The following is a 24,971-nucleotide window of genomic DNA, read 5'->3' as shown; positions in this document are numbered from 1 at the left end:
TACTCTGCGAGTTGCCGTTGCTTCGCGTGCAGATATTCAATGTTTCTAGCAATTTCGAAATGTAAAATTAACCTGCACTCCTGTGTATTCAGACCATTGACCTACAAAAAGCCTATTAGAGTTGAATTGAAAGGATCAAACTTAATATATTGGCTAAAAGTTGAAAGATGCCCCGTGCACAGCTATGTGGTTCTGTGTGCACGCTGGTGCAGAACAAGTAGTTACTGGAAGCTATTTATTTATTTTACACATGTAAGACAGAATAAACAACACTAAGCATGCCGCTGCTTCTTCAGGCTCGTTCCCTTGTTGATTCAGACACAAAATATAAAACAAATCCATTATAAACACACTATTGTGAAAACACCATTATATCACACACATTGGACAAACATCGCATATATAGTTTTATATGATACAATATAGTAAATTATACAGAAACTGGGGAAAACCGTCAGTTGCTCTGATATGGTAAATGAATAGCGTCATTCTGATTGGAACTAGTGTGTGTCTTTGTATTATTATATTGGCTGTTCTCAAGTTAACATATTTATTTATCTATTTATTTATCAATCTATTTATTTATTTATTTATTTAATATGTATTTTTAAGTATATATATTGCTTTCCAATGGGTTAGACAATCAAGGATGAAAGTATCATGGTAAAAAATATGTACCCCCCTTTTCAACTTCAACCCACAACACAGGACCCCTTCTCCACACAAACAGAAGAACTGAAAAAAAAAATGATAGTAAAAGAATTTTTTTTTAAAAGGAACCGATACAAAACACAGAGACAGAAGGTTTATACAATTTGGTATAATAAGGGCAATCAACCATAATGATAATATAAATATATTTATATAAAATAAAATAACATAAAAAATAAGTTCACGCTGGGAGCAAATCAGAGCCTCTCAGTGCTTTGAGACAGTCATATTCGCTTGGTTTCAAAGTGTATTATCATCTGATCCATTGTCACTTTGTCGATTGCATGTCAATACGTGACATCATAAATAGGGACGAGGTATCACAGGACAATGACCAGTCTGTTTAACCCCATATACATTCACTGGGCCAAATTTTTTCCACATTGGGTTGAGAAAAGGTCCAAGGCGCCAATCTGAAACTGATTGAAGACAAAGTCAAAGATAAGGTTTTGCAGAGCTGCACATATCTCAAGAAATATTCCAGAAAAATATTTTGGGTGTATTTAGTAAGACATCCTCATCCCACACTCTCATGAGTTTGTGTAGGTGTGTGAATCCACTTTGCATGTTGCATATTTGCCTCTTTCTCGTTCCAATACTTTGTGTGTTTCCCTCAAAGCTTTGCGGTAACGTCATCTGTCCCTGACATTTGACTGTCCTCCCAGGTGTGCCGTTCTGTGAGCTGAGGGAACATTTCGGGGAGGACTTCTTCAGCCTCTGCTTTGAGGAGAACGAGCGGGTGCTGCGCGCCGTGGGCGGCAACCTCCAGGACTTCTTCAACGGCTTTGATGCCATCTTGGAACACATCCGCACCTCCACGGGTCGCAGGGCCTCCTCCGAGAGCCCCTCCTTCCAGTGCAAGGACCCCCACGAGGAGGAGCGAGGGAGCGGAGGAGGACGGGCGCTGGGTGGAGTCGGGAGCAGAGAGGGGAAAGGGAAGGTGCTGCTGCTCCACTGCTTTAACCCCGCCCCCGTGGTGGGGCTGGTGATGCCGGGCCTGATCAGAGCCGTCGCCCGGAGGATTTTCCACTCGGAGGTGGAGGTGGAGGAAGCTCCACCCCTCACCGCCTTGCCACAGAATGATGATGCAGAACACTCGGCTGCCGACTCTGCCACCCCCACCCCCACGCCGTCCCCCACCTCCTCCCTGTCGCCCCTGTCCCCTTGCCCCACCTCGGCTCCCCTCGTCTGTCTGTCGTTCCTCATCAGAGAGGCCTCCCCTCCCGCTCTCTCTTCCCTCTCGAACACGCCCTCCGGCAGAGCCCCCCTGTCGCTGTCCGCCAACCCCACCGACCTGCGCATCGGCCTGGCCACGTTCTGCCGGGCGTTCCCCTTCCACCTGGTGCTGGGCCCCCGCATGGACCTGCTGCAGCTGGGGGAAGGTCTGAGGAGGCAGGCCCGCATCGAGCCGCATCGGAGCCTCTCCTTCGGGGACTGCTTTGAGATCGTCTCCCCCAAAATGGAGCCCTCGTTTCGGGGCATCCTGCTGCGGCTCGCGTCGCCCTTCACCATCCGCACCCGGCCAGACGGGACGCAGTCTGGCACCAAGGAGAAGGTGAGTCAGCCATGTTTTCCGTTTAATATGCTTTTGACAGGCGCCGATGTTGATTCAGTGTCGCATTTTATTGAAGGGATTAGTTTATCATTCCCTGTGATGGCGATCATCCCGCGCGAGGACGTTTTATTTCTTGTTTGAACTGTCATAGAAGCATCAGAGGAGATTCATTTAATGTCCCGTGCATTGCAATTCCGACTGGTTCCAGTTTGCCAGACACGATTAATCAATCCCAGTTGTCTGCTCTATCCGGTTCTGTATCGATCGGTTGGTCTCTGCAGGCTGCTACTCACAGCACTGAACGCCCTGATTTAAAATGGAAGTGACGGAAAGGAGATTGATCAGGTCAGGCGCAAGAGGTGCGAGTGTGTGTGTGTGTGTGTGTGTGTGTGTGTGTGTGTGTGTGTGTGTGTGTGTGTGTGTGTGTGTGTGTGTGAACTTGTGTTTGTGGTGTGTGTGTGTGTATGAACTTGAGTTTGTGGTGTGTGTGTGTGTGTATGTGTGCATGAACTTGTGTTTGTGGTGTGTGTGTGTGTGTGTGTGTGTGTGTGTGTGTGTGTGTGTGTGTGTGCGTTTGGTTAGGCTGTTTATTCCTTTGGGCATTAGATGGTGTGCTTGTTTCACATCACTCTAATATATCCAAAATCTTGTAGATGATTGTAGAAATCATTGAAACCGAAATCATGAAATTGTAGATGAATTCTTTGTGTGTATGTGTGGGGGGCTATTGCCGTTGTGTCGTGTATATTCTTATATTATTGTCTGTACTGTAGTTTTCAGAATCAGAATCTGTTTTTTTTTTTTTTTTTTTTTTTCACACACATTGAGATATACTCAGAGGTTTGGTGTGTTTCTCGACAGACAATTAGGATGAAAAAGCTTTACAGTCTGAAAAAAAATGGAGAATTAATAAAACGGAGGGAAAGGCGAAGTAAAAAAAACAAAACATCCAATCTATACAAATATCCCCAAAAATTAAAAACAATGCAAAATTCCTATGCTTAGGATAAATTATTGTTATGGGTATATAGGGTATAAATCAATCGGTCAGATCCTTGATGTCACACATCTTTGTTCAGTATCTCAAAAAAGCAGCAGAATTATTTGTGTGCGTGCGTATGCGGGGGAAAGAAAATTCTAAAATTAGACCCGAATATAAGTGTCGCTGATTCTACGCTTCTTCTTTTCTACTCTTCAAAGTTTCTTAAATATTTGGTTCAATCGAGGCCTGTCTTTTTTTCCCCGGGAGGGGGGGGGGGATTAAGTGTTTTCTTTCCCTCTCACCTCCTCGCTTCGCCGTCTCCCCCCGTTCCTCTCCCTCTGTTGTCCCGGCGTTCTTTGTTGTTTTCGCTGAGGGCTCGAACTGTGTGTTTGCGCAGAAGTTGTTGTTCTTTGCCTTTCTTCTCTCGCTTCTCATACCTCAGATCTCCAGATGTTTTTATTTTTTATTTTTTATTTTTTCGTTTTTTTTTCTCGTCTGGCCGGGGGGCCGTAGGAGATGAGTCGGGGTCTGCCAGATAAAACCCTTAAACTTCTCGAATGTTTGCGGTGAAAGAGAAAAAAAATATTGAACCAAGTGCAGCGGAACCAGAGTTTTTATAGCTAGCCCCATGCCATCTCCAGGCATTGGAAATGCATTGGCTTTTAAACTAGAGAAGCAGTTTTCTGCATGATCGCGCATCAGGCCGGGCCAATTGTCAGTCAAGATAAACTCTTTAAAAGACTTGACTGTTGTTTTCTTTCTTTTCAAAGGTTTCATTCAATCTCAAATTTTGTTTGGTCCCTTGTCAACTGATCCAATCACTACAATTTATTTTGAATGAATATCATATCGATCATATGGATTGATTAATATTGGTTGTGTTTGCACCTTTTTTTATAAAAAAAAATAAAAAACATTAATTCTAAAAATAATTCACTTTAATCTGTTTAAGAGTGAGAATAAATCAGCTGTAGCTTTTGGTTGCCCATGTTATTATGCGGCTGCCCCTTTTTTTCAACCGTAATGAGATTGGAAACGCAATAGCATCCACACAATTGGTCCTTTGAAATCCGAAACTACTTGATGTCACGTTTGTATTATTGCTGATGTTGTGGCTTTTAATGTATTGTTTGATGTTAGTTTTAATGTAATCACGTTTTTTTATTATTTTTTATTATTTTTTTTATTTTATTGCCTGCTTCTTGGGACCTTACCACCCCCAGTTCTTCACTAGTCTCAGTTTTAGGCATTTGGAAATAACATTAAATTCGCCGATCCACTGCAATCATTTCTAGTGAACGTTTTATGTGCTCAAAGACTTCAGTTTCATACGCCTCAAAATTTTCCCTGATATTTCCCGCAAACTCAAAATCGTATCCTACATTTGTATTCCAAAGTTTGAGATTGGCTTGGGAAAACCCCAAATAAGGTTGGCTGACAAAACAAGACTGGATAATTGGGTGCACATGCTCATCATTGTTGTTGTGCCCAAAAAAAAATTTTGGGGCCAAGTTTTCATTGGTTGAAGCCCGTCCAACATACACTAGTGCACTGGTTTACATTGCGTGTTATAATGTATATTTCTATTGTTTGTCCCTCTGAAGAATGAGGCTGAACATCCATATATATTTTTTTAAATGAGCTGCCTAAAGCCTATACAGTATAATGTCCTTTTGAAACCATGGAAACGGTTGTTTTTAACCCTTGAAGGTAAAAACCTTTGTTTGCGTTTTCCATTTTGGAAGAGAGGGGGCCAATGTTCCTGTTCAGACGAATGACTGGAAGAAAGAAAAAAAGAAAGAAAGAAAGGAAGAAAAGCTCATTGGTGGTAGCGGCCTGATTTGGCCAATGACTGGATCAGTGAACTGGACCCTGACGATCTTGTAATGCTCTGAGATTCTGTGGTCACAGGGTTCGTCCTTATCTTTCGACCTCGCTTTTCCAACTGTTTTCGCCGAAAGAAATTGCGCAACCTTTGGGTCATATTCAGGTGTGTTCATCTTGGCCAAGTCCACCTCCATTACAAACGACACAAGACACAAGAACTGAATTCAGGTGAAAGCTTAGTCGATCAACAGCACCGACGGGTGAAATTAAAATACGGATGAAAAAAATCAACCATTCAATTCAAACCAAAAAACGTCATTTATCCCCGAGGGGCAATTCTTGAGGCAGGCATAGCCAAAAAAGAACATACAAATAGGACATATAAAGACAATACATGATAGACAGACAGTGACCACGTGGCAGAGACAGCACCTTATACAACACAACAGTGACAGGACGTGACAAAAACAGCAGTGACCACGTAGCACAGTCAAATTGTGAAATGTCCAGCAATAATTAATAATAATTAATAATAAAGGGTCGGAAAATGCAGGAGAGTGGGTGTCGCCATGGTGGGCGGGGTTTGCCACATTATATTTATTCTCTTCCCTTGCTTTCCCTCCCGATCGTGTGGACATATCGTATCAGCATGCAAGTCAGCATGGCAGGTGAAAATCCTGGAGAGGTGTGTGTGTGTGTGTCTGTGTGTGTGTGTGTGCGTGCGTGCGTGCGTGCATGTGGAGGCGAACAGCCTCACTTGTGAACGTTGCCTTCCTGCAGGGCAGCGCAGACGCCTACCAGAGGGCGGCCATTCCAAGGCCCTGTGTCGGACACGGGTGGGGTCCTTTAGGATGGAGTGGGCTCCCCGGAGCGCGGATCGCGCCGTGAGATCAGGGACCGGAGGGGGTGACCTATGATTATAGAGCAGGTGTTTACTGCGCTCTGACCTAAATTCATTTCTAGTCTGAAATGCACTGTCGCCACATTTATCTGTTGTGACCAGTGTCCTTATTTTCAGGACGGCGGTATTGATGTTTAAATATAAATTGGAGGTAGTCACATGAGCAATAAACGCTAAATTCTTAAATCACCGTTTTTGGGTGTGGGGTGGCTCGTCCCCGTTGTGTGTAGAAGAGGCTTTAATTGGATGGCGTTGGTTGCTGTCGCTGTTTACAAATGGACCAATCCCAGGGTTTAGTGTGTTAATCTGGACAGACGACGATGAAACATTGCAGCTTATGCTAACAAATCCTCACACACATTCCAGACGCCATCGCAGGGGCAGCTCCCTTTCTGGAGAGACAGAGAGAGAGAGAGAGAGAGAGAGAGAGAGAGAGAGAGAGTTGTTGAGACAAAAGAGACGCTTTTGGTTAGTCTGGGATGTCCTCACTGTCACACACATACATTATTTATTTTTTGTTTTTGTTTTTTTTGTTAGTTATATACATATACGCACCAACTTTTTTTCCACCCATTCATTCCTGACTTGTGTGTGTGTGTGTGTGTGTGTGTGTGTATGTGTCTGTGAGTCACAGTAGATCACAGTTGGAGGTGGTTGGGTAACCACTGGCTGAGTCAGACGGGGGAGTGACGTGTAGAGCAGGTCTGATCTATCCGACGCACAGTCACCTGCAAAACTGTCAATGTACAGTCAATTTCAGGAAATAATGGACGACATTTGACACGTCTTTATATTGACAAATGAAAGAGTCAAATCATTGACTAAAATAGAGGATTAGAGTGGTCTCCACTAGTAGTAGAGTAGAGGTAGAGTCGACATTGTTGTCCCTCTCTTCTCTCGGCTCACGTGAGAGAGAGAGAGAGAGAGAGAGAGAGAGAAAGAGAGAGAGAGACTCGGAGGCGTGTTTTTTTAATGTATTTTGTGAATAATTTCAGTCTCTTGAGTCGGAGAACGAGAAGTCCAAGAAAAGGAGACGGAATAAGAAACAGATAATCTGACATTTTCACTTGAAAGGGCAGTGAGAAAAGGTGGCAGGCCAAGGTAAAGGGGCCGTGCGTGTGTATGTGTGTATGTGTGTGTGTGTGTGTGTGTGTGTGTTAAGATGACAGAGAGAGCAAGGGAGAACTTGTTGCCCGCGGCGGTCTTTAACTTTGACCTCCTCCATCTCTCCCCCTTGGGGGATGTGGGCTCTCCAAGAAACATCCAACGGCCCACCCAAAAGGTCACCCCCCCTGTCACTGTCTATTCCCATAGCATGGCACCACGGGTTGAACCAGAGGTGGTCGCGTGCGTGTGTGTTGGGGGTGTTTTTTTTTTTTTTTTTTAACTAAATGCAAACGCTCTCTTTTCTAACCGGCGCCTCCAAAGTAGAGCGCTCTGGTTTCGGGAGGACGATTTCACGGCTGACTTGTTGTTGGGGGCTCGTCTCGTCTGTGCGTCTGTGCCTTGAGGCGCCGGGTTCGCCGAGTCCGAATCCGACACACGGTCGTAGCTCCTCACTGCCATCGACCCCCGAAACGCTGCCCGGAACGATAACTACTGCAGTGATGCTGCGCGGCGTCTTCTGCGTTTTTTAACTTTGTTAAAAGATGACGCAGTAACCCCCGAGGCTACGTTCACACCGCAAGCCTCGGTGCTCAATTTGGATTTATTGCCCGGATCCGATTATTTTTTTTGTTTGGCTGTTCACATTATTTTTTTAAAAGTGGCCAATATCAGGTTCCAGTGTGAACGCGTCACGGTCCTGAACTGACCCGCATGCGCACAAGTAACAAAGAGGCCACGCGCAGCACGTCGTGGCAGGCAAACCCACGGTGATCCGGCACGGTGCACGGCCCGGTGGTTGTCGCGTGCTTCGGCTCAAGCTCGCGGGATGAAATCTTTAAATGCCGACAGAGGCACGGTGCTTTCTTAATTTCGTTGAATAAGGATATTTGGTAATATGAAATAAAAACACAATGTGCGCAAATTGCGCCCCGACAGCTCCCTCACAGGACACACAAGCACACACACACACACACACACACACACACACACACACACACACACACACACACACAATTATAGATCCGGTGCTATTCATAAAACGCGGCGAGCGTAGTTGCCCCCCTCGTTGTGTCGGTCCATTAATCTATTTATGCATCATTTACTCTCCCTCCCCTGCGCTGTATACGCTGCTTAGTGGTTGCATGCAGGAGCGGTGCAGGTGGGGGCGCCGCGGTGCGCCTTGCCCTGCTCGCCGCTCCCGAAGTCGAGGGCGGAATTTAGCAGTTTATTCTCGGAACACAGGGGTACTTGATTTTTTTTGCGTCCCCGGTCCGTGAACTTTTTGTGCGCTGCGGCCCGCGATAATAAAATGGATGGGAATCCCTGCTCCAGAGCGACGTACTGTAAAAGTCGCACGAATTCCAATTTGACTCTTCAATCCGAGGTCGCATTGCAAATAAGTCAGACCTGTATCCGATTTAGAACCACATATGAAAGTGGCCCAGTTCAGAATTGAAAAGATCAGATTCCATGGGATTTTTGCTGTTCACACTGTCACGAAAAATACAGATCTGAGTCACATACCGTATGAGCACGACAGTGGGATTTGGGCCACGTTGGCCCTGCAGCGTGAACGCAGCCTCGGTTCACAACGTTTGTGTTTCGTTTTTCTTAGAAATCAAGTTTGTTTTTTGGTCTGCCGCCTGAAAGTGCAGGAGAACACTTGAGGACACATGAGCCTCTTTTTTACCATCGCCATGGTGACGCAGCAACCAGAACTTCAACATCAAAGAATTCTTCATCTTTGTGATGTTTGCTCCATCTCATTTGACTTGTAGTAGTAGTAGTAGTAGTAGTAGAATTAGAAGTAGTAGTAGTAGTAGGAGTGGTAGTAGTAGTTGTAGTAGTAGTAGGAGTAGTGGTAGTAGTAGAGGTAGTGGTAGTGGTAGGAGTAGGAGTAGGAGTATTAGTTGTAGTAATAGTGGTAGTAGTAGGAGTAGATCCCCCTTTGGAAACTTTCTTCCATTTCATAGCAACGTTCTAGCAGAATCTCTTTCTGGTAATATTTGAGGTGACATATTGGCAGCATTTCCTACTTCTGAGATCAGTCAGTTTATTACGTTCTCAGAGGTTTCCTTCAGCCTCAGATGATGACTATACTATACTTGTGCACCAGGAACATATGGTCCTCACTTACTTATTTACTCGGACCTCACTTTGATACTAGTACAAGCGCGTGTGTGTGTGCGTGCATGCGGGTATGTGTATGTGTGCGTGTGCGTGTGCGTGTGCGTGTGTGTGTGTGTGGTTGTGTTTATATAACTCATCACTATGATGTTTGTCATATTTAAGTACAACGGCTTTGAAAATCACTACAATCAGTGTTTCAGTTTCCTCCCAACAATTAACCCTCTCTCTCTCTCTCTCTCTCTCTCTCTCTCTCTCTCTCTCTCTCTCTCTCTTTCGTCACCACCATGTTTCAAAGCGTGCATTGTCTGGTTGTCGTTGTCAGAAGCGGGAGGATGGATGTCTCATAGTAAACACCAGAGAGAAAACTGTGTGTGTGCGTGCGTTTGTGCGTGTGTGTGTGTGTGGGGGGGGGGGTCTTATTGACTCGGCGCTGTGTTCGCTGCTTGCTCATTCAAATCACACCATGTTTCTGTAAACATGCCGGTGTCGTCTCACCATAGACAAACCCTCGGCTCTCCTGTCCCCTCAAAATATATATTTTTATTCTCCCTCTCTCTTTCTCTCTCTCTCTGTCTCTCTCTCTCTCTCTCTCTCTCTCTCTCTCTCTGTCCCTCACTCTTTCATTCCTCCTCTATTTCTATCTTGTGTTTTCCCTCCACCGGCTTTTTGGGCGTTGGACATCTCGTCCACCGTTTCCCTTCCGGCGCGCGTTCCCTTTTCTCCACTTCTCCGTGGCGGCCGTGGTGTTTGGCGGAGAAGGTTGGAAACTTTTTGGGAGTTGCGTTTGTAGCAGGTTGGCGCAGTCAACCGAAGAACCTGCCGTTGATAGGCCGAGCAACATTGTAGCACGCAAACCACCCAACATCCATACCGCACCCTCCATGCACGTTCAAACACACACAAAATATTACGGTAAATATGTGTATAAACAAGTATTAGAAAATAGTTATATTAGTAGTGAATAGACATTGGACGTTGAGAACTAGTAATGAGTTATGAGTTATGTCAGATGGCACTGTGGTTTTGTTAATACACTGTTTATCCTTTTGATTTAAAAATGTAGGGTTATATAATCAGCAGAGAAATGAGGGCATTTCACATTTTTCTCACATTGTTCTATTTTGCTGTTGCATTGTATTTGACTGATTTGACTGTTGGGGAACAACATACATGTTTTCACTCGTTTTCAGATTAAGATTTACTTCCAGGTTTTAGGCCTTGGTGCGGTGACCTTCAGGCGAGCGTGGAAATGTGTGTACCAAAACAGATTGTATTATGGGATGTAACAGACCGGGCAACTGCTTGCAAATTGGTTATTGTTGAATGCGGCCTTGTAAAAAAAGATGACTTGTGTATCCCCCGTCCTTTTCAGCATCTCCCTCTCTCTCTCTCTCTCTCTCTCTCACTCTCTCTTTCTCTGTCTGTCATCTTCTGCATGTCCTTTTTCTCCCATCCCCCTCCTCTTACCTTCTCGTTGCCTTCCAACCTCACTTTCTCTCTCCTCCGAGCCCTCTTTTTGTATCTCTCTCGCCCTTTCCATCCCTCCCTCCTTCCATGACTCCCTGGAACCCCCCTCTAACCCGCACCATATCTCCCCCTCCCTTCTGTGATGGGGGGAGGAGGGGAAGAGAACAGAGGAGAGTGCTGAGTTAAAACAGAGACGTACAACTAGGCCAACACAACAGCCTCAAGGGGCATATGTGTGTGTGTGTGTGTGTGTGTGTGTGTGTGTGTGTGTGTGTGTGTGTGTGTGTGTGTGTTATACTCTGCAGGTCTGTGCTTCCATGTGTTTCAGGGAGACAGAAGGAAAGAGAGAGAGTGACACTGTCAGTGAGAAAGACAGGATGACACCATGTTTAAGAAATAGCGGCAGAGGGTGAAAAAGAGAGGGAGAGGGGGAATAAGAAAGGGACACGATGAGAAAATATTCACAACCAGTTTATTCTGCCAGGTTATACATTTGCATATACTAGGAAAAATGTTCTGGTGAAGTTTGGGGCGGTTGTACAGTGTATAAAAAGGGCTCAAACTAAGGTAACAAAACACAACGATTCTTTTCATGGGATTTTACACAACTTAAAACATACTTGATTATTATATTCCATTTCTGCCAAGTCCGTTCCGCAAATTTGACACACTGCACCTTTAACAGTCTGAAAAAAGGGAGAATACAAATAAAAATAAAATAAAACAGGATTAAAAAAGTGAATAAATATATAAATATACAAATACCCAGCTAAGTACAATAAATTACAGTAAATTGTTGTTATGGGTATATTAGGAAATTATAAAATGAATTACTACTAGAAAAGGATGGAGAATTGGAATCGAAGCATGAGAGAATTCAGACAGAACATGTGTGTGTTCTATTCCGCGGCGCTGTGGCCAATGTTACGGTGTTCCTGATTCTCCCTGTCTCCATGGAGACAGTTGTTAGGATGTCAGGCACTCGGCCCCTCCCTCCTGGATAGACATAACCTCAGGAAACAGCTGCTTGCTTCCTCCCACCACTCACATGCATTATATATACCTGTATTGTATATACGTGTGTGTGTGTGTGTGCGTGTGTGAGTGTACGTATCTGTGTGTGTGTGTGTATGTTTGTGGGCATGCTCCTGTGACTGTGTAATAAACTCCCGAAGGAACTAGAACCAAAAGTACTGTGTGTGTGTCTGGGTTTTTCTGACCGTTTGAAGAGTGCACTGCACTTCCAGCCAAATTAGTGTTACTGTGTGACTACATACATTGTGCGTGTGTGTGTGTGTCTGTGTGTGTGTATGTGAGTGTGTGTGTGTGGGTGTGTGTGTGTGGACATGCATGCATCTATATTCCTGCAAAGATGAGCGCAAAAAAACGTTCCAAAATGAGTATTTCCATCAATTCATAGTACAATGAACTGATTTTGTGATTAGTGAGGTAAAGGGTTATTGATTCTTCCATGTGATTATGTGCGCATGTGTCTATGTGTGTGGAGTTAACATTTTTTGTGTGTGTGTGTGGATGTAGAGTGTATGTATTATGCAGACCAAGGAGAGCGTTGTGCTATAAATAAAACAGGGCTGCAGTGTGCTCGCTGGCGGAATAATCTATCTGACACTATGGAGAGAGAGAGAGAGAAGAGAAAGAGAGAGAGAGCGAGATAGAGGTGTGTGTTTGTGTGTGTGTGCATGTGTGTGTGTGTGTGTGTGTGTGTGTGTGTGTGTGTGTGTGTGTGTGTGTGTGTGTGCGCCCTTGCGCGCGTGTGTGTGTGTGCGTGTCAGAGGCAGACGAGGAGAGAGAGCCACACAGAGTTAAAGGGCGTTTCTCTCCTCTTGCACAGATACTTCGCTGGGAACATTTGGCCTCCTGAAAGCCGCTCCTCAAGTTATTTGCAACACACAAGTTCTCTTGCTCATCTGCGAGGAAGAAAAGTGTTTGTTTTGACACGTGTTTTCATACCTGGATTTGGGACCTTGTGTCATTTCTTGGAACAATACGGGCAAACTTTTTTTTGGGAGGCCACAAAACTCAAGCCCACTAACTGTGGTTATATTTAGCTTCTTATCATATTATATTATATTATGTTGTACTATATTATATTATGTTGTACTATGTTGTACTATATTATATTATATTATATTATATTATATTATATTATATTATATTATACTAATATTACACTAATATTATATTATATTACGTTGTACTATATTATATTATATTATATTATATTATACTAATATTATATTATATTACATTATATTATATTACATTATATTGGGCTGTGAATTTTACACCTAGGCCTTCAGTGGCATCCTACCTAAATCGATCCACCTCTTAATATCATCCCACCCCTTGAGTCAGTACTAAATTTAGTTTATGTGCATAGCAGTGTATGAATAAGGCCATAGGTGCCCTCTCCTTAACTTTAGCCTGCACTCCATCTAGTCCAGATGACATGACAGGTGCGCCATCGTAACACTGTACCACAACTTTATCCAGACATTAATTTTCCTCCATGAAACGGGCAATAAGAGCGGCAACGTCATGGGCTCGCCTGGCACTAATAACATCTTCAAATTTTATAAAGCGCTCCTTGACACCTGTGTCCGTCACATAACGCAGGAGCAGTGCGAGCTGCGCTGCATTACTCACGTCTGTCGTCTCGTCCACCATAACAGCGACAACGGGTGCTTTATTAATCTCCCTTTTTATCTCTTCTCCCACCACTTCAGCAGTAGCTTGCATCAGGTCCTTTTGTATTTTCCCTGACGTCCCACAAAAAACTTTGCTAGTGGACAGGTGACAATGTAAGTCGCTGTTGTTCTCAGCAGGAAAAGAAAGAAGCTCCAAATAGTTGTCCTATTTGTGGATCCAGTGCTTTCATCATGTCCCCGAAATGAAAGTTCTTGTTTACCCAGAAATACGACACAATCGATCAGTCCTTTCATACTTCCCTATTTTTCTTCACCGTTTCGTCGTGGAGTTCCGTTTCCCGGGCGCACTTGTTGGTTGAGCTGCTGGTCACCTCGGGTTCCCCCCGAACGTTTTCAAAAGCACCGTCGCTTGTGAGCGTCCGGCCGTGCTCTGGTGTCTCGTCCCCTCCTGGTTTAGACAACTCAAGTTTGCAAACCCAAATGTGGCTCCAAACACCAAGTGGATCGGTTGCAAATAACAGACATTCCCAGCAATACAACGCGCAGTGTTCCTCGGAGGCTGCGAGCCAAGGGCACCGAACCGTAGTTCGTGATTTGAAAGTGGCGGGCAAATCCTTTCCCCTGCTGGGAGAGGCTTGCCAGCTTTTCTTGAAAAGTCCGTCTTGAAAATGGCGTTAAAATTATATCTGCGACCAAATTAATTTCTTCTCCTCCTTCAGCCATTGTGGGTTGAAAAAACTATTAAATAATGGAAATATTTTAGCTCGTGAAGGTCGCTATGAATGCGGTTCAGCTAGTTTTTATGCTCTCTGCCCATCCAATCGGGAAAAGGACGGGAAAATGCTGACGTTATTAGACGCCTGCTAGATGGCGCTGGTGTCGCTAAACTCGAAATCTGACTGGTTAAAGTAAGCTTCGTTGCCATAGATTTTAAGTTACAAGCGCCCGCACTGTTGATTCTGAAGGCCTCAAGGCAGATTTCTTTGACATGGCAACACATGATGGATGAAATATGATTGGATAAAAGCTCTAACATAAACATACACTACTGGAAGCAGCGCATGAAGATAATAAACATTTGGGAATAATTAAATGAAGTGAATAGACATTTGGGAATAATTTAATACATATTCATGAAAATAAATATATTAAAATGCAAGTCAGTGATTCTGATAGTGTTTAGGCCAGCAGAGAAGGCCTTAGCTGGCCCTGACGGCCCACCACTGATTATATTATTTTATTGTAATATTGAAATTTGATTTGATCATATTTATATTTATATCATATTTTATTTTATTATTATATTATATTATATTATATTGTAATATTATTTAATCATATTTATATTTATATCATATTTTATTTTATTATTATAATTATATTATAATATATTAGATTATATTGTAATATTATTTTATTATATTTATATTTATATCATATTTTATTTTATTATTATATTATATTATATTATATTATGTTATATTATATTGTATTATATTATCTTATGTTATATTATATTATATTATATTATATTATATTGTATTGCATTGTATTGTATTGTATTGTATTGTATTATACTAATATTATATGATATGATATTATATACTACAGTGGTACCTCGAATTACGACTGCATCTACTTACGACTAATCCAAGATACGAGTAGCGATAGTCTGTATCATAATTTGTATCAACTTGTGACCAAGTACTCCAAGATACGACCGTGGAAATTTGCAGTTGGCGCGTCGGCGGCCAGTCAGCAGGCAGTCAGCGGGCGACCTACATCCTGTGTGCACGTAGTTCGTGGCTTATCGATATTTTTTTTCATATTTACTCTATTTGTGCTGTGTATTTTGTTTATTTTCAACCTTCATGATTTCATAATTTTTATGGGAAAAATTGGCTCGAAATACGACTGTTTTAACATACGACCGTTCTTATAGAACGAATTACAGTCGTAAGTCGAGGCACCACTGTATTGAGATTTTGTGTGTGTGTGTGTGCACTTAGTTGTAGAACAAAGTGTAGACAATACAGTCTAACAATACACAGGAACTATCAAAGGAGCCCGTTTGGAATTCCTGGTTAATTACATGAAAATAAATGACATGGGGCATTGGAATGTTTTCCACAGACACTGGAGCCGTAAGACGTATGCTTCTCAAGGGCTGCACCTACATGCTTTAACGCACTATATGTTTTATTCACCAGCTGGCTCGTCATATGACCGTATGAGTTACTTAATGCGCCGGCACAAACTGAGTTGAAAGCCAACACGCAGAGATGCATCCAGCACCGAACAGCCAGCTGCTCTCGTCTATTACTGTGTCCTGCCCACGATCAATGTTTTCCTATGAGGGCTTCCCTGTCCGTCGGCCATTTTCCGGCCTTGCTCCCTCCCCATTCGGCTGCCCCGGTGTGAAGGGGGCTAAGGGAGGTCCTCCCCCAAGGTTAAAGCCACGCTGGGCCTTTCAAATGGAGGTGCTTGATAATTGAAGTCTTACCACCCAGCTCCTCGCTCCAGAGACCCGAAAGGCATGGCAAAAATGCGGCCGGTGAACATCAAAATGGTGTGTGCCGTTTCCTTTACTGTATATCCAGAGGCACAGTTTTTGTTCCAACATCAACACATGTCATTTGAGGGGTAAAGAACAACAACAAAAAAGAGATTAAATCAGGTAAACCAGACTATAGCAGCCAGACCAATTAAAACATAAACTACCATTCATAATGCACATGCGTGCGCGCGTGCACACACACACACACACACACACACACACACACACACACACACACACACACACACACACACACACACACACACACACACACACCCACACACACACACACACACATGCGCGCGCGCCAGGGCATTTGCTGTCACTACTCACATTCAGGATTATAGGAATATCTGCCAGTTCAATGTTGTCCTCTCTCTCTCTCTCTCTCTCCCTCTCTCTCTCTCTCTCTCTCTCTCTCTCCCTCCCTCTCTCTCACCCCCCTCTCTCTATCTCACACTTTCTCTGTCGCTTTCTTTTTCCATGTGTCATATGTTTTGTCCTCCCTCATCGCAGCGCTCTCTAGGTTCACCTGCTCATTACCGCCTCCTCATCTGTTGCATCAGTCAATTACAGTCGTTTGGTTGTTGAGAATCAGATGACATTGATTTTTATTTTTTTTTATTTTTTTTACCCAAGCGTCAAGCATTTTTACTGATTTACTATAATCCTTTCGGTCCTTGTCCTTGTCCAGGTTGTATTCTGCTGCATCGCTCTGTGCATTGAATAATTTCACGTGTGTGACTCAGTTAAATGATGTCCTCGCCGGGTTGCATGAAAAAAACAAAACAGCACAACAACAGAATAAAGATAATTACATAGATTAAGAACAGTTTCATAGACGCTCCTTTTCACTTCGGCGAAGCTTTGGTTTAAATGCAATTTGCAGTTGAAATGACTCCAGAAATAAAAAAATCGCGAGTCGGTCGACTTTCTGTCACCTTCATCCCTCCCCTCCGCTCTGATTTGCTGCGCGCCAGGTGATGGAGTTGAAAGGTCAGATGATTCACGTCCCGGAGTCGTGCTCCCTGATGTTCCTGGGCTCGCCGCGCGTGGACAAGCTGGAGGAGCTGATGGGCAGGGGCCTCCACTTGTCCGACATCCCCATCCACGATGCCACGCGGGACGTCATCCTGGTGGGGGAGCAGGCCAAGGCGCAGGATGGCCTCAAGAAAAGGATGGACAAACTCAAGGTGGGGGCTCTGACTGTCGTCGGGGGGGGGTTTCGTTTTTTTTTGTTTGTTTTTTTTCCCACCGCGGAGGGCATTAGTCGGTGACATTTACCGAGTGCACAAACACCACAATGAATCAGCTGTCTGCCAGAAACACTCGTTGTTTACAGAGCAGAGTCGCCAAAGACCTCCAGTCCAACGGGACGACGGTTGGTTACCGCGGGGAAACGGTCGGCAGCTCAATGTTTTCCTCGGTAGCCGCCTCCGAGCGGTGGGAAGCCCTTTTCAATTCTCGTTGCTTGGGAAATAGTGTGGATATTGGCACCACGTGGCCGATTTTTTTTTTTTTGTATTTTTTTTTTAATATACATTTATAAGTCCTACAAATTTGCAATTTCTCTGCATTTACCCATCCCAGTAACTGAGGTATCTAGGAGCATCTTGAAGATGAAGAGATGCCCGTCACGGTGGTCAAGGTCATTTGACCTTGATATAAAAAAAAAAGATCCGGCACTGCACTCAAGCAAACCCTGTCTGTAGATTTAAAAAAACAAACAAAAAAAAAAAAAAAAACGGTTGTACAAACATTGTCCTTCAAGTTGAAAACAAAAACCGAGACATTTCCCTTCGGCTTTCACCAACGTGGTTTTGCAAATCGGGGAATAAGTCCCGGGTAATCCCGCCGTCGGGGAAAAAAAATGGGAAAATGCATGTAATGAATGAAGTAGCCGCTGTATTTACAAGATGTCGCTCGCTCTTGTGTTCAACTTGTATCGCCACTCGGGCCGAATGCACCAAACCAACCTGAATCCATAAACCTCCGCGTTGCCCTCCCCTGCCAGGCCACGCTAGAGCGGACGCACCAGGCGCTGGAGGAGGAGAAGAGGAGGACCGTGGACCTCCTCTACTCCATATTCCCGGGCGACGTGGCCCAGAGGCTGTGGCAGGGCCAGCCCGTGCCCGCCCGGAAGTTCGACGACGTGACCATGCTGTTCTCAGACATCGTGGGCTTCACGGCGGTGTGCGCGCAGTGCACGCCCATGCAGGTCATCGGCATGCTCAACGAGCTGTACACGCGCTTCGACTACCAGTGCGGCATCCTGGACGTGTATAAGGTGAGTGGACGGAGGGACGCGCGGGCACGTTCAACACAGGCGCTCCTTCGCACACAGTCCAACTCGTTTCAAGTGTTGCAAGCCTCGGCGTTGTGGCCAAGAGATGTGTATTAAACAGATCTGTTGTCAACACTCGTCCTTTTCCCCAATTTGTCCCGATTTGATTCCGTCGTAGGCTGCAGTGCTGCAGTGCAATGTTTCAACGTCTTTTAAGCCAAAACATTGCTGATAAGCACTGAGCCTTGACCATCTGTTACAGTTAATGTCCAGAAGGATAATTAATTTACCAGGTAAGTGGGGACAGTAATGTATGCCTAGCTATAGATCTCCTGCCAGGATGGTAAATGTGTGCACTTCTCCTGGAAAACATGAACATTGACCGGATTCTCAAAATTGCCGAGTGGTTTTCTACGGATGGAGACGTGCTCAGAGGATTTCACAGCATTTTTAAGAATAAACTAAGTTTGACATTTTGATTGCTTTTGTTGCCTATCCAACATGTTTTCTTTGTCGAGCAACCAAAACGCAACGTGCACTTTTCGTTGTGCAGAGACGTGAGTTGCCCGTAGCATGCCTCGTGAAGTGGAGCCTTAAAGTGCGGAAAGCAAGTGAAATGACACCGATAATTTGTGTTGGTTTGATCTGTGCAGGAAAAAGGGACAATGCACCGTGTTAGGGCTTGAGTTTAACCTTTGAATCTGGAGGTTGACACCTCATCACGGTGATGTGATCCCACCGACACATCTGCAAAGCACAGTCCCTTGCGGTTTGTTCCAGGAGCGCCTTCTTTTGATTGACACATCCGTTCGGGGATACTGCCTCTCGCCGCAATGAGGGATTCTGACTTTTGCTTGCGTTGCATTCGGCATCAAACGGTCCTGTCTATAGCAAAACCCCCGGTTCTTTGCACTTGCCCTGGACCACCGCCTGCTTCGCCCTCCGTCGTCTAACCGCCGGCACCGCCCTCCCCCTCTTTTACCCATTTTCCTGTTTCCACAAAGTTCGTAACACCTCAGAGGTCTCGCGTCGATGAGAGAGGGGGAGAGAAAGACGCGGACAGAGAGAGAGAGAGAGAGAGACAGGCAGGGAGATAGACAAACAGACAGAATGCAAGTAAGAGTCGCTGAGAGAGACGGTCTCCTGAGAAGGCTCGCACTTTTCTGTGTTTGCTGGCCAGAGTCGGAGAGGAGGAGAGCAAGAGAGTGGCCCATATGTTGCCATCGCCATGGTTACCCCGTCTAAATGACTGAACTGGCAACAAGTGAGAGCGGTTTTTCTCCCTGTTTTCCCTCTCCCTCCCTCCCTCCCTCCCTCCTTCCCTCCCTCCCTCCCTCTCTCTCTCTCTTTGCCTTCTTCTGTTTGTCTCTTCTCTCGGTCTCTGTTTGCTCCCAGTGCTTGCTGCCATGACACATATCTGGCTCTCTAAACTGGAAGAAGGATGTTACACACAGGAACACACACAATGGAAATGTTATACTGTTTGTAATCTCACAGCTCCCGTCGTTCGGAAAGGCTCGGTTGTGTAAATGTTGTGTAGCTTTATGGATAAATCCGAAAATTCACATTTTTTTTTTTCCAAAAGACGTGATTTCCTTTTCAATTAACTTCTGCTTTACGCCTACCTCCCCACTCCTCCTTTCCAGATCGAGACGATAGGTGACGCCTACTGTGTGGCGTGTGGACTCCACAAGAAGATTGACAGCCACGCTAAGCCTATCGCACACATGGCCCTGAAGATGATGGAGCTTTCGGAGGAAGTGCTGACGCCCGATGGCAAACCCATCAAGGTGAGCGAGCTAATGTTGGTGCAGAGAGTAGCAGTTCAAGCAAATTTGGCTCTCGGGGCGACCGTGCTCAGAGGAACGGTAACGGCGTCGAAAGGACTGCAAACGACCTTCAGAGAGGGTGGCAACCGCACTGCACTGTAATTGCATGAATTTGATTGATTGACAAAATTGTGCTCGAATTTCATCTAAGTTACAATCCCCAAATGACGCTTGGCCTTCTCAGGTGTGCATAGCTGCGATGGAAACGCAACTAGGGCCACGTTCAGACCGCCTCGGTGCTCAATTTGGATTTATTGCTCCGATCCGATTTCTTTGTTTGGCTGTTCACATAATTGTGGCCAATATCAAGTTCCAGTGTGAACGCGTCACGGTGATGAACTGACCCGCATGCGCACGAGTAACGAAGATGGCCACACGCAGCAGGTCGTGGCAGGCAAACGCACTGCTCGAGCTCGCAGGACGGTATCGTTAAATCCAGACGGAGGCACAGTGCTTTTTTAGTTTCGTTCAATAAAGGAATTTAGTAAAAATAAAATAAAAGCACAATGTGCGCAAATTGCGCCCCGACAGCTCCCTCAGAGGACATACAACCACACAAGCACACACGCGCGCGCACACACACGCCAACACACGCCAACACACGCACACACAGGCACACACACTATTTTAGATCCAGTGCTATTCATAAAAAGCGGCGAGCGTGGGTGTCCCCTCGCCGGGTCGGTCTATTTATCTATCTATTATTTATTCTCCCTCCCTGCGCTGGATACGCTGCTTTAACAGCAGTCGTGATGCAGGTGTGTGTGGGGGGTTTGGTTGGGTTGGGCGCAGTGGGGGCGGCCGCAGTGCAGATGGGGACGGCCGCGGTGCGCCCCGCTCCGCTCGCCGGTTCTGAGGTCGGGGGCGGAATTCCGTGTTTATTCTCAAAACACTTTTTCGGGTCCCCGGTCCGTGAACATCGTGTGCACTCCGGTCCCCGATAATAAAATGGTTGGGAATCCCCGCGCTCCAGAGTGACGTTAAAGTCGCGTGAGGTCTCATTGCAAAAAAATCAGACCTGCGTCCGTTCTAGGACCACATGTGAAAGTGTCCAAATCCGAATTGAAAAGATCAGATTCCATTTTTGCTGTTCACACTGAAAAAAACAAAACGGATCTGAGTCACATACAGTATGAGCAAAAAAATAGGATCTGGGCCACTTTGACCCTGCAGTGTGAACGTAGCCTATGAGTCACTTTGCACTCCGCTCCGTTTGCTGCTATGGATGATCAATAATAGATTTATTAAAGATACAGACATGTGGGGACGCATCGATGATAGACATTAGGATTTAATAATGGATATTGTTACTCTCTCTGCTACATGTCATTTAGACCAAAAAATCAAAATCACTTAGTCAAAACAGCAGCACCACACTGTGTGTGTGTGTGCGTGTGCGTGTGTGTGTGTGCGTTGTGAGGGCGGTGTGTTCGTTTCTGGAGTTTTTTGAGTTTGTGAATGTGCATTTAAATATGCGGTCGTGATGGGTGTCGGTGTGCTTGTGTGTGGTTGGGTGTGGTTGCAGCTGCGTCGGGTTTTGTTTGGAGAACCGTCTACATCCTTCATCTTAAAAACAACCCACGACTCCCTCTCCCTCTCTCTCTCTCTCTCCCTCTCTCTCTCTCTCTCTCTCTCTCTCTCTCTCTTTCTCTCCTCTTTGCTATTTCGCTCCTCCTGATCTTCCTCTTCCCTCCTTTCCATATATATTTCGGATATCCAGCTATCTTTAATTTGCTGTGCTTTTATTTGTTATTCCCTCACATGGGGTTTCCTCCACCTCACGTCAGTAAGGACCCCCCACAAAAACATGCACCCATCATCGTCTGAGCAGCGATGGACACTTATCACCTGGTCCCCGGGCGCGTCCACGTATGCTGCCCACTGCTCCTGGCTGTGCCCCCAGAAGGAGGACAAGCCAGGATGGGTCAAATGCAGAGGAACCATTTCACCGGCCACCATCCAAAGCATGTGCATGTGTGTGTGTGTGTGCAAGCATGTGTTGTAGTGTGGTGTGTCGTGTGACAAATAAAGACTGTTTCTTCTTCTTCTTTCTTCTCTCCTCCTCCACACCTCTACGTCTCCCGTATTTTGATCACGGTGGAGGGAGGTACTCGTATGCAAGTTTGGGGGGAGAGCCGTGTGAGTTGGGTGCACGTTGGGGGTGTAAATCGCGACCCATGAATTCCACCAAAAAAACGCCCCCCCCCAGGCTCCGGCGATGGACGTCCGGCGTTCATACGACAGATCTCGCGGCAGGGAACGCGTGAGACGCCGCGTTCACTTTGCCGCCTGTCCCACTTGAGGTGGGGTCACACACGTGCGCTCGCGTCGCTGGACGGCCGCCACCAGAAAACGCGCGAAAAACCCCCTCGAACGAGCGCGGCGCCGAGTCGAGTGCGGCGCCGGCCTGGAGAGCCGCGCTGTTCGGGCGAAGCCGTCCGGCGGCCGTTGTTGGCGTGAATTCGCCGGTTATGCGTCGAGGCCAAATTTCAATCCCTTTCTGCGATCAACTGATAGGGCTTGAGCCGGTCGGACGCCGGGCTGCCCGAGCCGATCGGCGTCGAGGCCGCAAGTCCGTCGGCGGCGCACGTCCAGGGTGAACACGCCCACTGACGCGCACGCCAGCTGGTCCCGTCTGCCGGTTCAGTGTGCGACCAGCGTCTGGGTGGGAGTGCGTTCCGTTCAGACGCAAAATTAGACGCGTTCGGTCGCCGTACAAACACGGCGAAAATTGTCGTTTAATGCATTTAGTGTGTTGTTAAACCCTCTGGATTAAACCACAGGATGACTCAGCGGTCAGTTTGATGGAGAGGGGATGATGTCATAGCTGATGTCATCAGAGTGACGGGAAGTGAAAGACCTCGTGGACGGTCTCGGTGTGCATCAGGTGGCGTCGCCGGTGCCGGCGTGAGGTTTGCAGAACGAGTCGTCGTGCGAAAGGACGTGGCGCCGCGTCCCTCCTCGGTGATCCGGTCCAGATGTCCAGTCGGTAAAAAACGGTCGAAATCAGAGTAAGAGGAAGAAAGAAAGAAAGAAAAACAGTTTCTCTGAGTCATCTTCATCCTCACTCTTTGACTCTTTTACGAGCTCACGTGTGATTTTTTTCGTGCTTTGTCCATCGGCACATCAGTGCGTTTTTGGTACGTTTCTGATCTGATTAGAGGGAGGCGGAGAGGAAAAGACCAAACGGAAGGATAATGTGTCAAATGAATTTGGCCGATTAATTCAAACTGGTCTAATTGAAAGGTTTCGATCCACAGCCAGAGACCCACAAAGCACCATACAGAGAGAGAGGGGGGGGGGAGAGAGGGGAGAGAGAGGGGGGGGGGGGAGGGAGGGAGGGAGAGAGGGAGGGAGGGAGAAAGAGAGGGAAAAAGAGAGATGGGGGGGGGGCGGTAAAGAGATAAGACACGTTGATATCCGCAGTGGAACAGAAACTGTTCTGCGCGTTGGTCGTGTCCATTTGTCTCGAAATAGAACGGCCCAGCCAGCCACTTTAGTTCTTTAGTTCTGCCCTCTCGTTCTCTTTCTCCCTCTCCGTTCCCCCTCTCTCTTTTTTACCCTATATCTATCTACCTTCTCTATCTCTCTCTCTCTGTCTCTCTCTCTCTCTCTCTCTCTCTCTCTCTCTTCCCCCCATTCTCTCACGCTGAAGTTTTTTTTCACCACTTCAGCGTGATAAAGGCTCTGCTGTGAGTGTGCTTACCGCCGGCCAATGCCACAGTGTTATGCAAACTAGCAGAGAGAGAGAGAGAGAGAGAACGGAGAGAGAGAGAGAGAACTGAGAGAGGGAGATCGGGAGAGACGTTTCATCAGCCCGTCTTACGCTTCAAGCATCAGGCAGCCAGGAAACTACTCTTATGTGTACAGTGTGTATTCTTTTGTGTATCGTGTCTTATGGTATAAAACAACACCCGTCGCCATAGCAACCCCCCGCCTTCCTCTCTCGGCTCCTCTGTCTCATTTTGGCTGCCTCTCAGCCTGACTAGGTGTCTAATTCAACGGGATTGGTCCGCCGTGTCGGGCAGCGCTCGCTGATTCGCTCGTTGGGAGCCGTGCACTTTAGATGCTGACTCATAGATGAGGGGGCAGGTTTGTCGGTGGATCAGTGTGTGTGTGTGTGTGTGTGTATTGTCCATTCATGTGTGTGTTACGGACGTTGAAAAACGCACCCGGTGACCCTGTAATCCAGCGGCAGGAAGAAGAGGGTCAGGAAAAAACATGCAATTCTCCTCCTCTTCTCCTCGCTGCCCCGCCCCTCGTGGAAAGGTCTCTCTCTACCTGAACTCCTCCGCCCCGTTCTCTTATTTATCATTCTATTTTTGCCTTTCCGTCTCTGTCTACTGGTCTTTGCGCTCACCGCCCCCCCCCCCCCCATTTTTCTCCTGTTGTTGCCATGGCTACTTTCTGGTGTGATGGCATGCACTCGGCAGCGTTGGTTACCTAGGTGACGAGATGCTAAAGTGGATCATTAGGAATCTACTGGGACCTAGAGGCTGGTGTGCGTGTGCGTGTGTGTGTGTGTGTGTGTGTGTGTGTGTGTGTGTGCGTGTGCGTGTGCGTGTGTGTGTTGGTCTTAAATGCGTGTTTGTGAGTGCATAATGGCTTTTCCTCAAGGGCCTGGAATCAATGAACAGTTGAGTAGCACTGGAGTGGAATGGTCAAATTTGAATGAGATATGGCCCTTTCTCCCGCACAAGCCACAACCCGACGGCTCTCCACGGGCTGGAGAAGGCAGCAATTATGTAACGTTTCCCTCCTTGATACATCACCGTTTGGTGAAATCAAACATCTGAGATAACATCTCGTGTGGACTCCCAGATCGGCGTAGTGCATCCGGGGGGATGTACATGCGGAGCGGAGATGCCTTCCATTACCATCTCATTTCGCTGTTCTCCCCGAGCGCTTCAGGGACACCAGGGAGCCGCGCTGTACGAACATAAACACAGTAA

General features: G+C 46.1%; 1 protein-coding gene across 1 annotated transcript in view; it reads left to right on the top strand.

The window, feature by feature from the left end:
* gucy1a2 (guanylate cyclase 1, soluble, alpha 2) overlaps positions 1–24,971 on the top strand; it is a gene marked incomplete at both ends in the record, with an annotated part of 38,845 nt that overhangs the window by 11,986 nt on the left and 1,888 nt on the right. The window contains 4 exons of the mRNA XM_080006564.1: positions 1,377–2,266; positions 16,887–17,099; positions 17,921–18,193; positions 19,837–19,980. Coding sequence (XP_079862690.1) covers positions 1,377–2,266; positions 16,887–17,099; positions 17,921–18,193; positions 19,837–19,980 — 1,520 coding nt within the window. The remainder of the gene's footprint in view (positions 1–1,376; positions 2,267–16,886; positions 17,100–17,920; positions 18,194–19,836; positions 19,981–24,971) is intronic.

Source organism: Zeus faber (assembly GCF_960531495.2).
Source record: "Zeus faber genome assembly, chromosome: 9".
In the NCBI taxonomy this organism is placed as follows: domain Eukaryota; kingdom Metazoa; phylum Chordata; class Actinopteri; order Zeiformes; family Zeidae; genus Zeus; species Zeus faber.
Note: the sequence above shows the minus strand (reverse complement) of the source record. Positions and strands in the feature narration are given on the sequence as shown.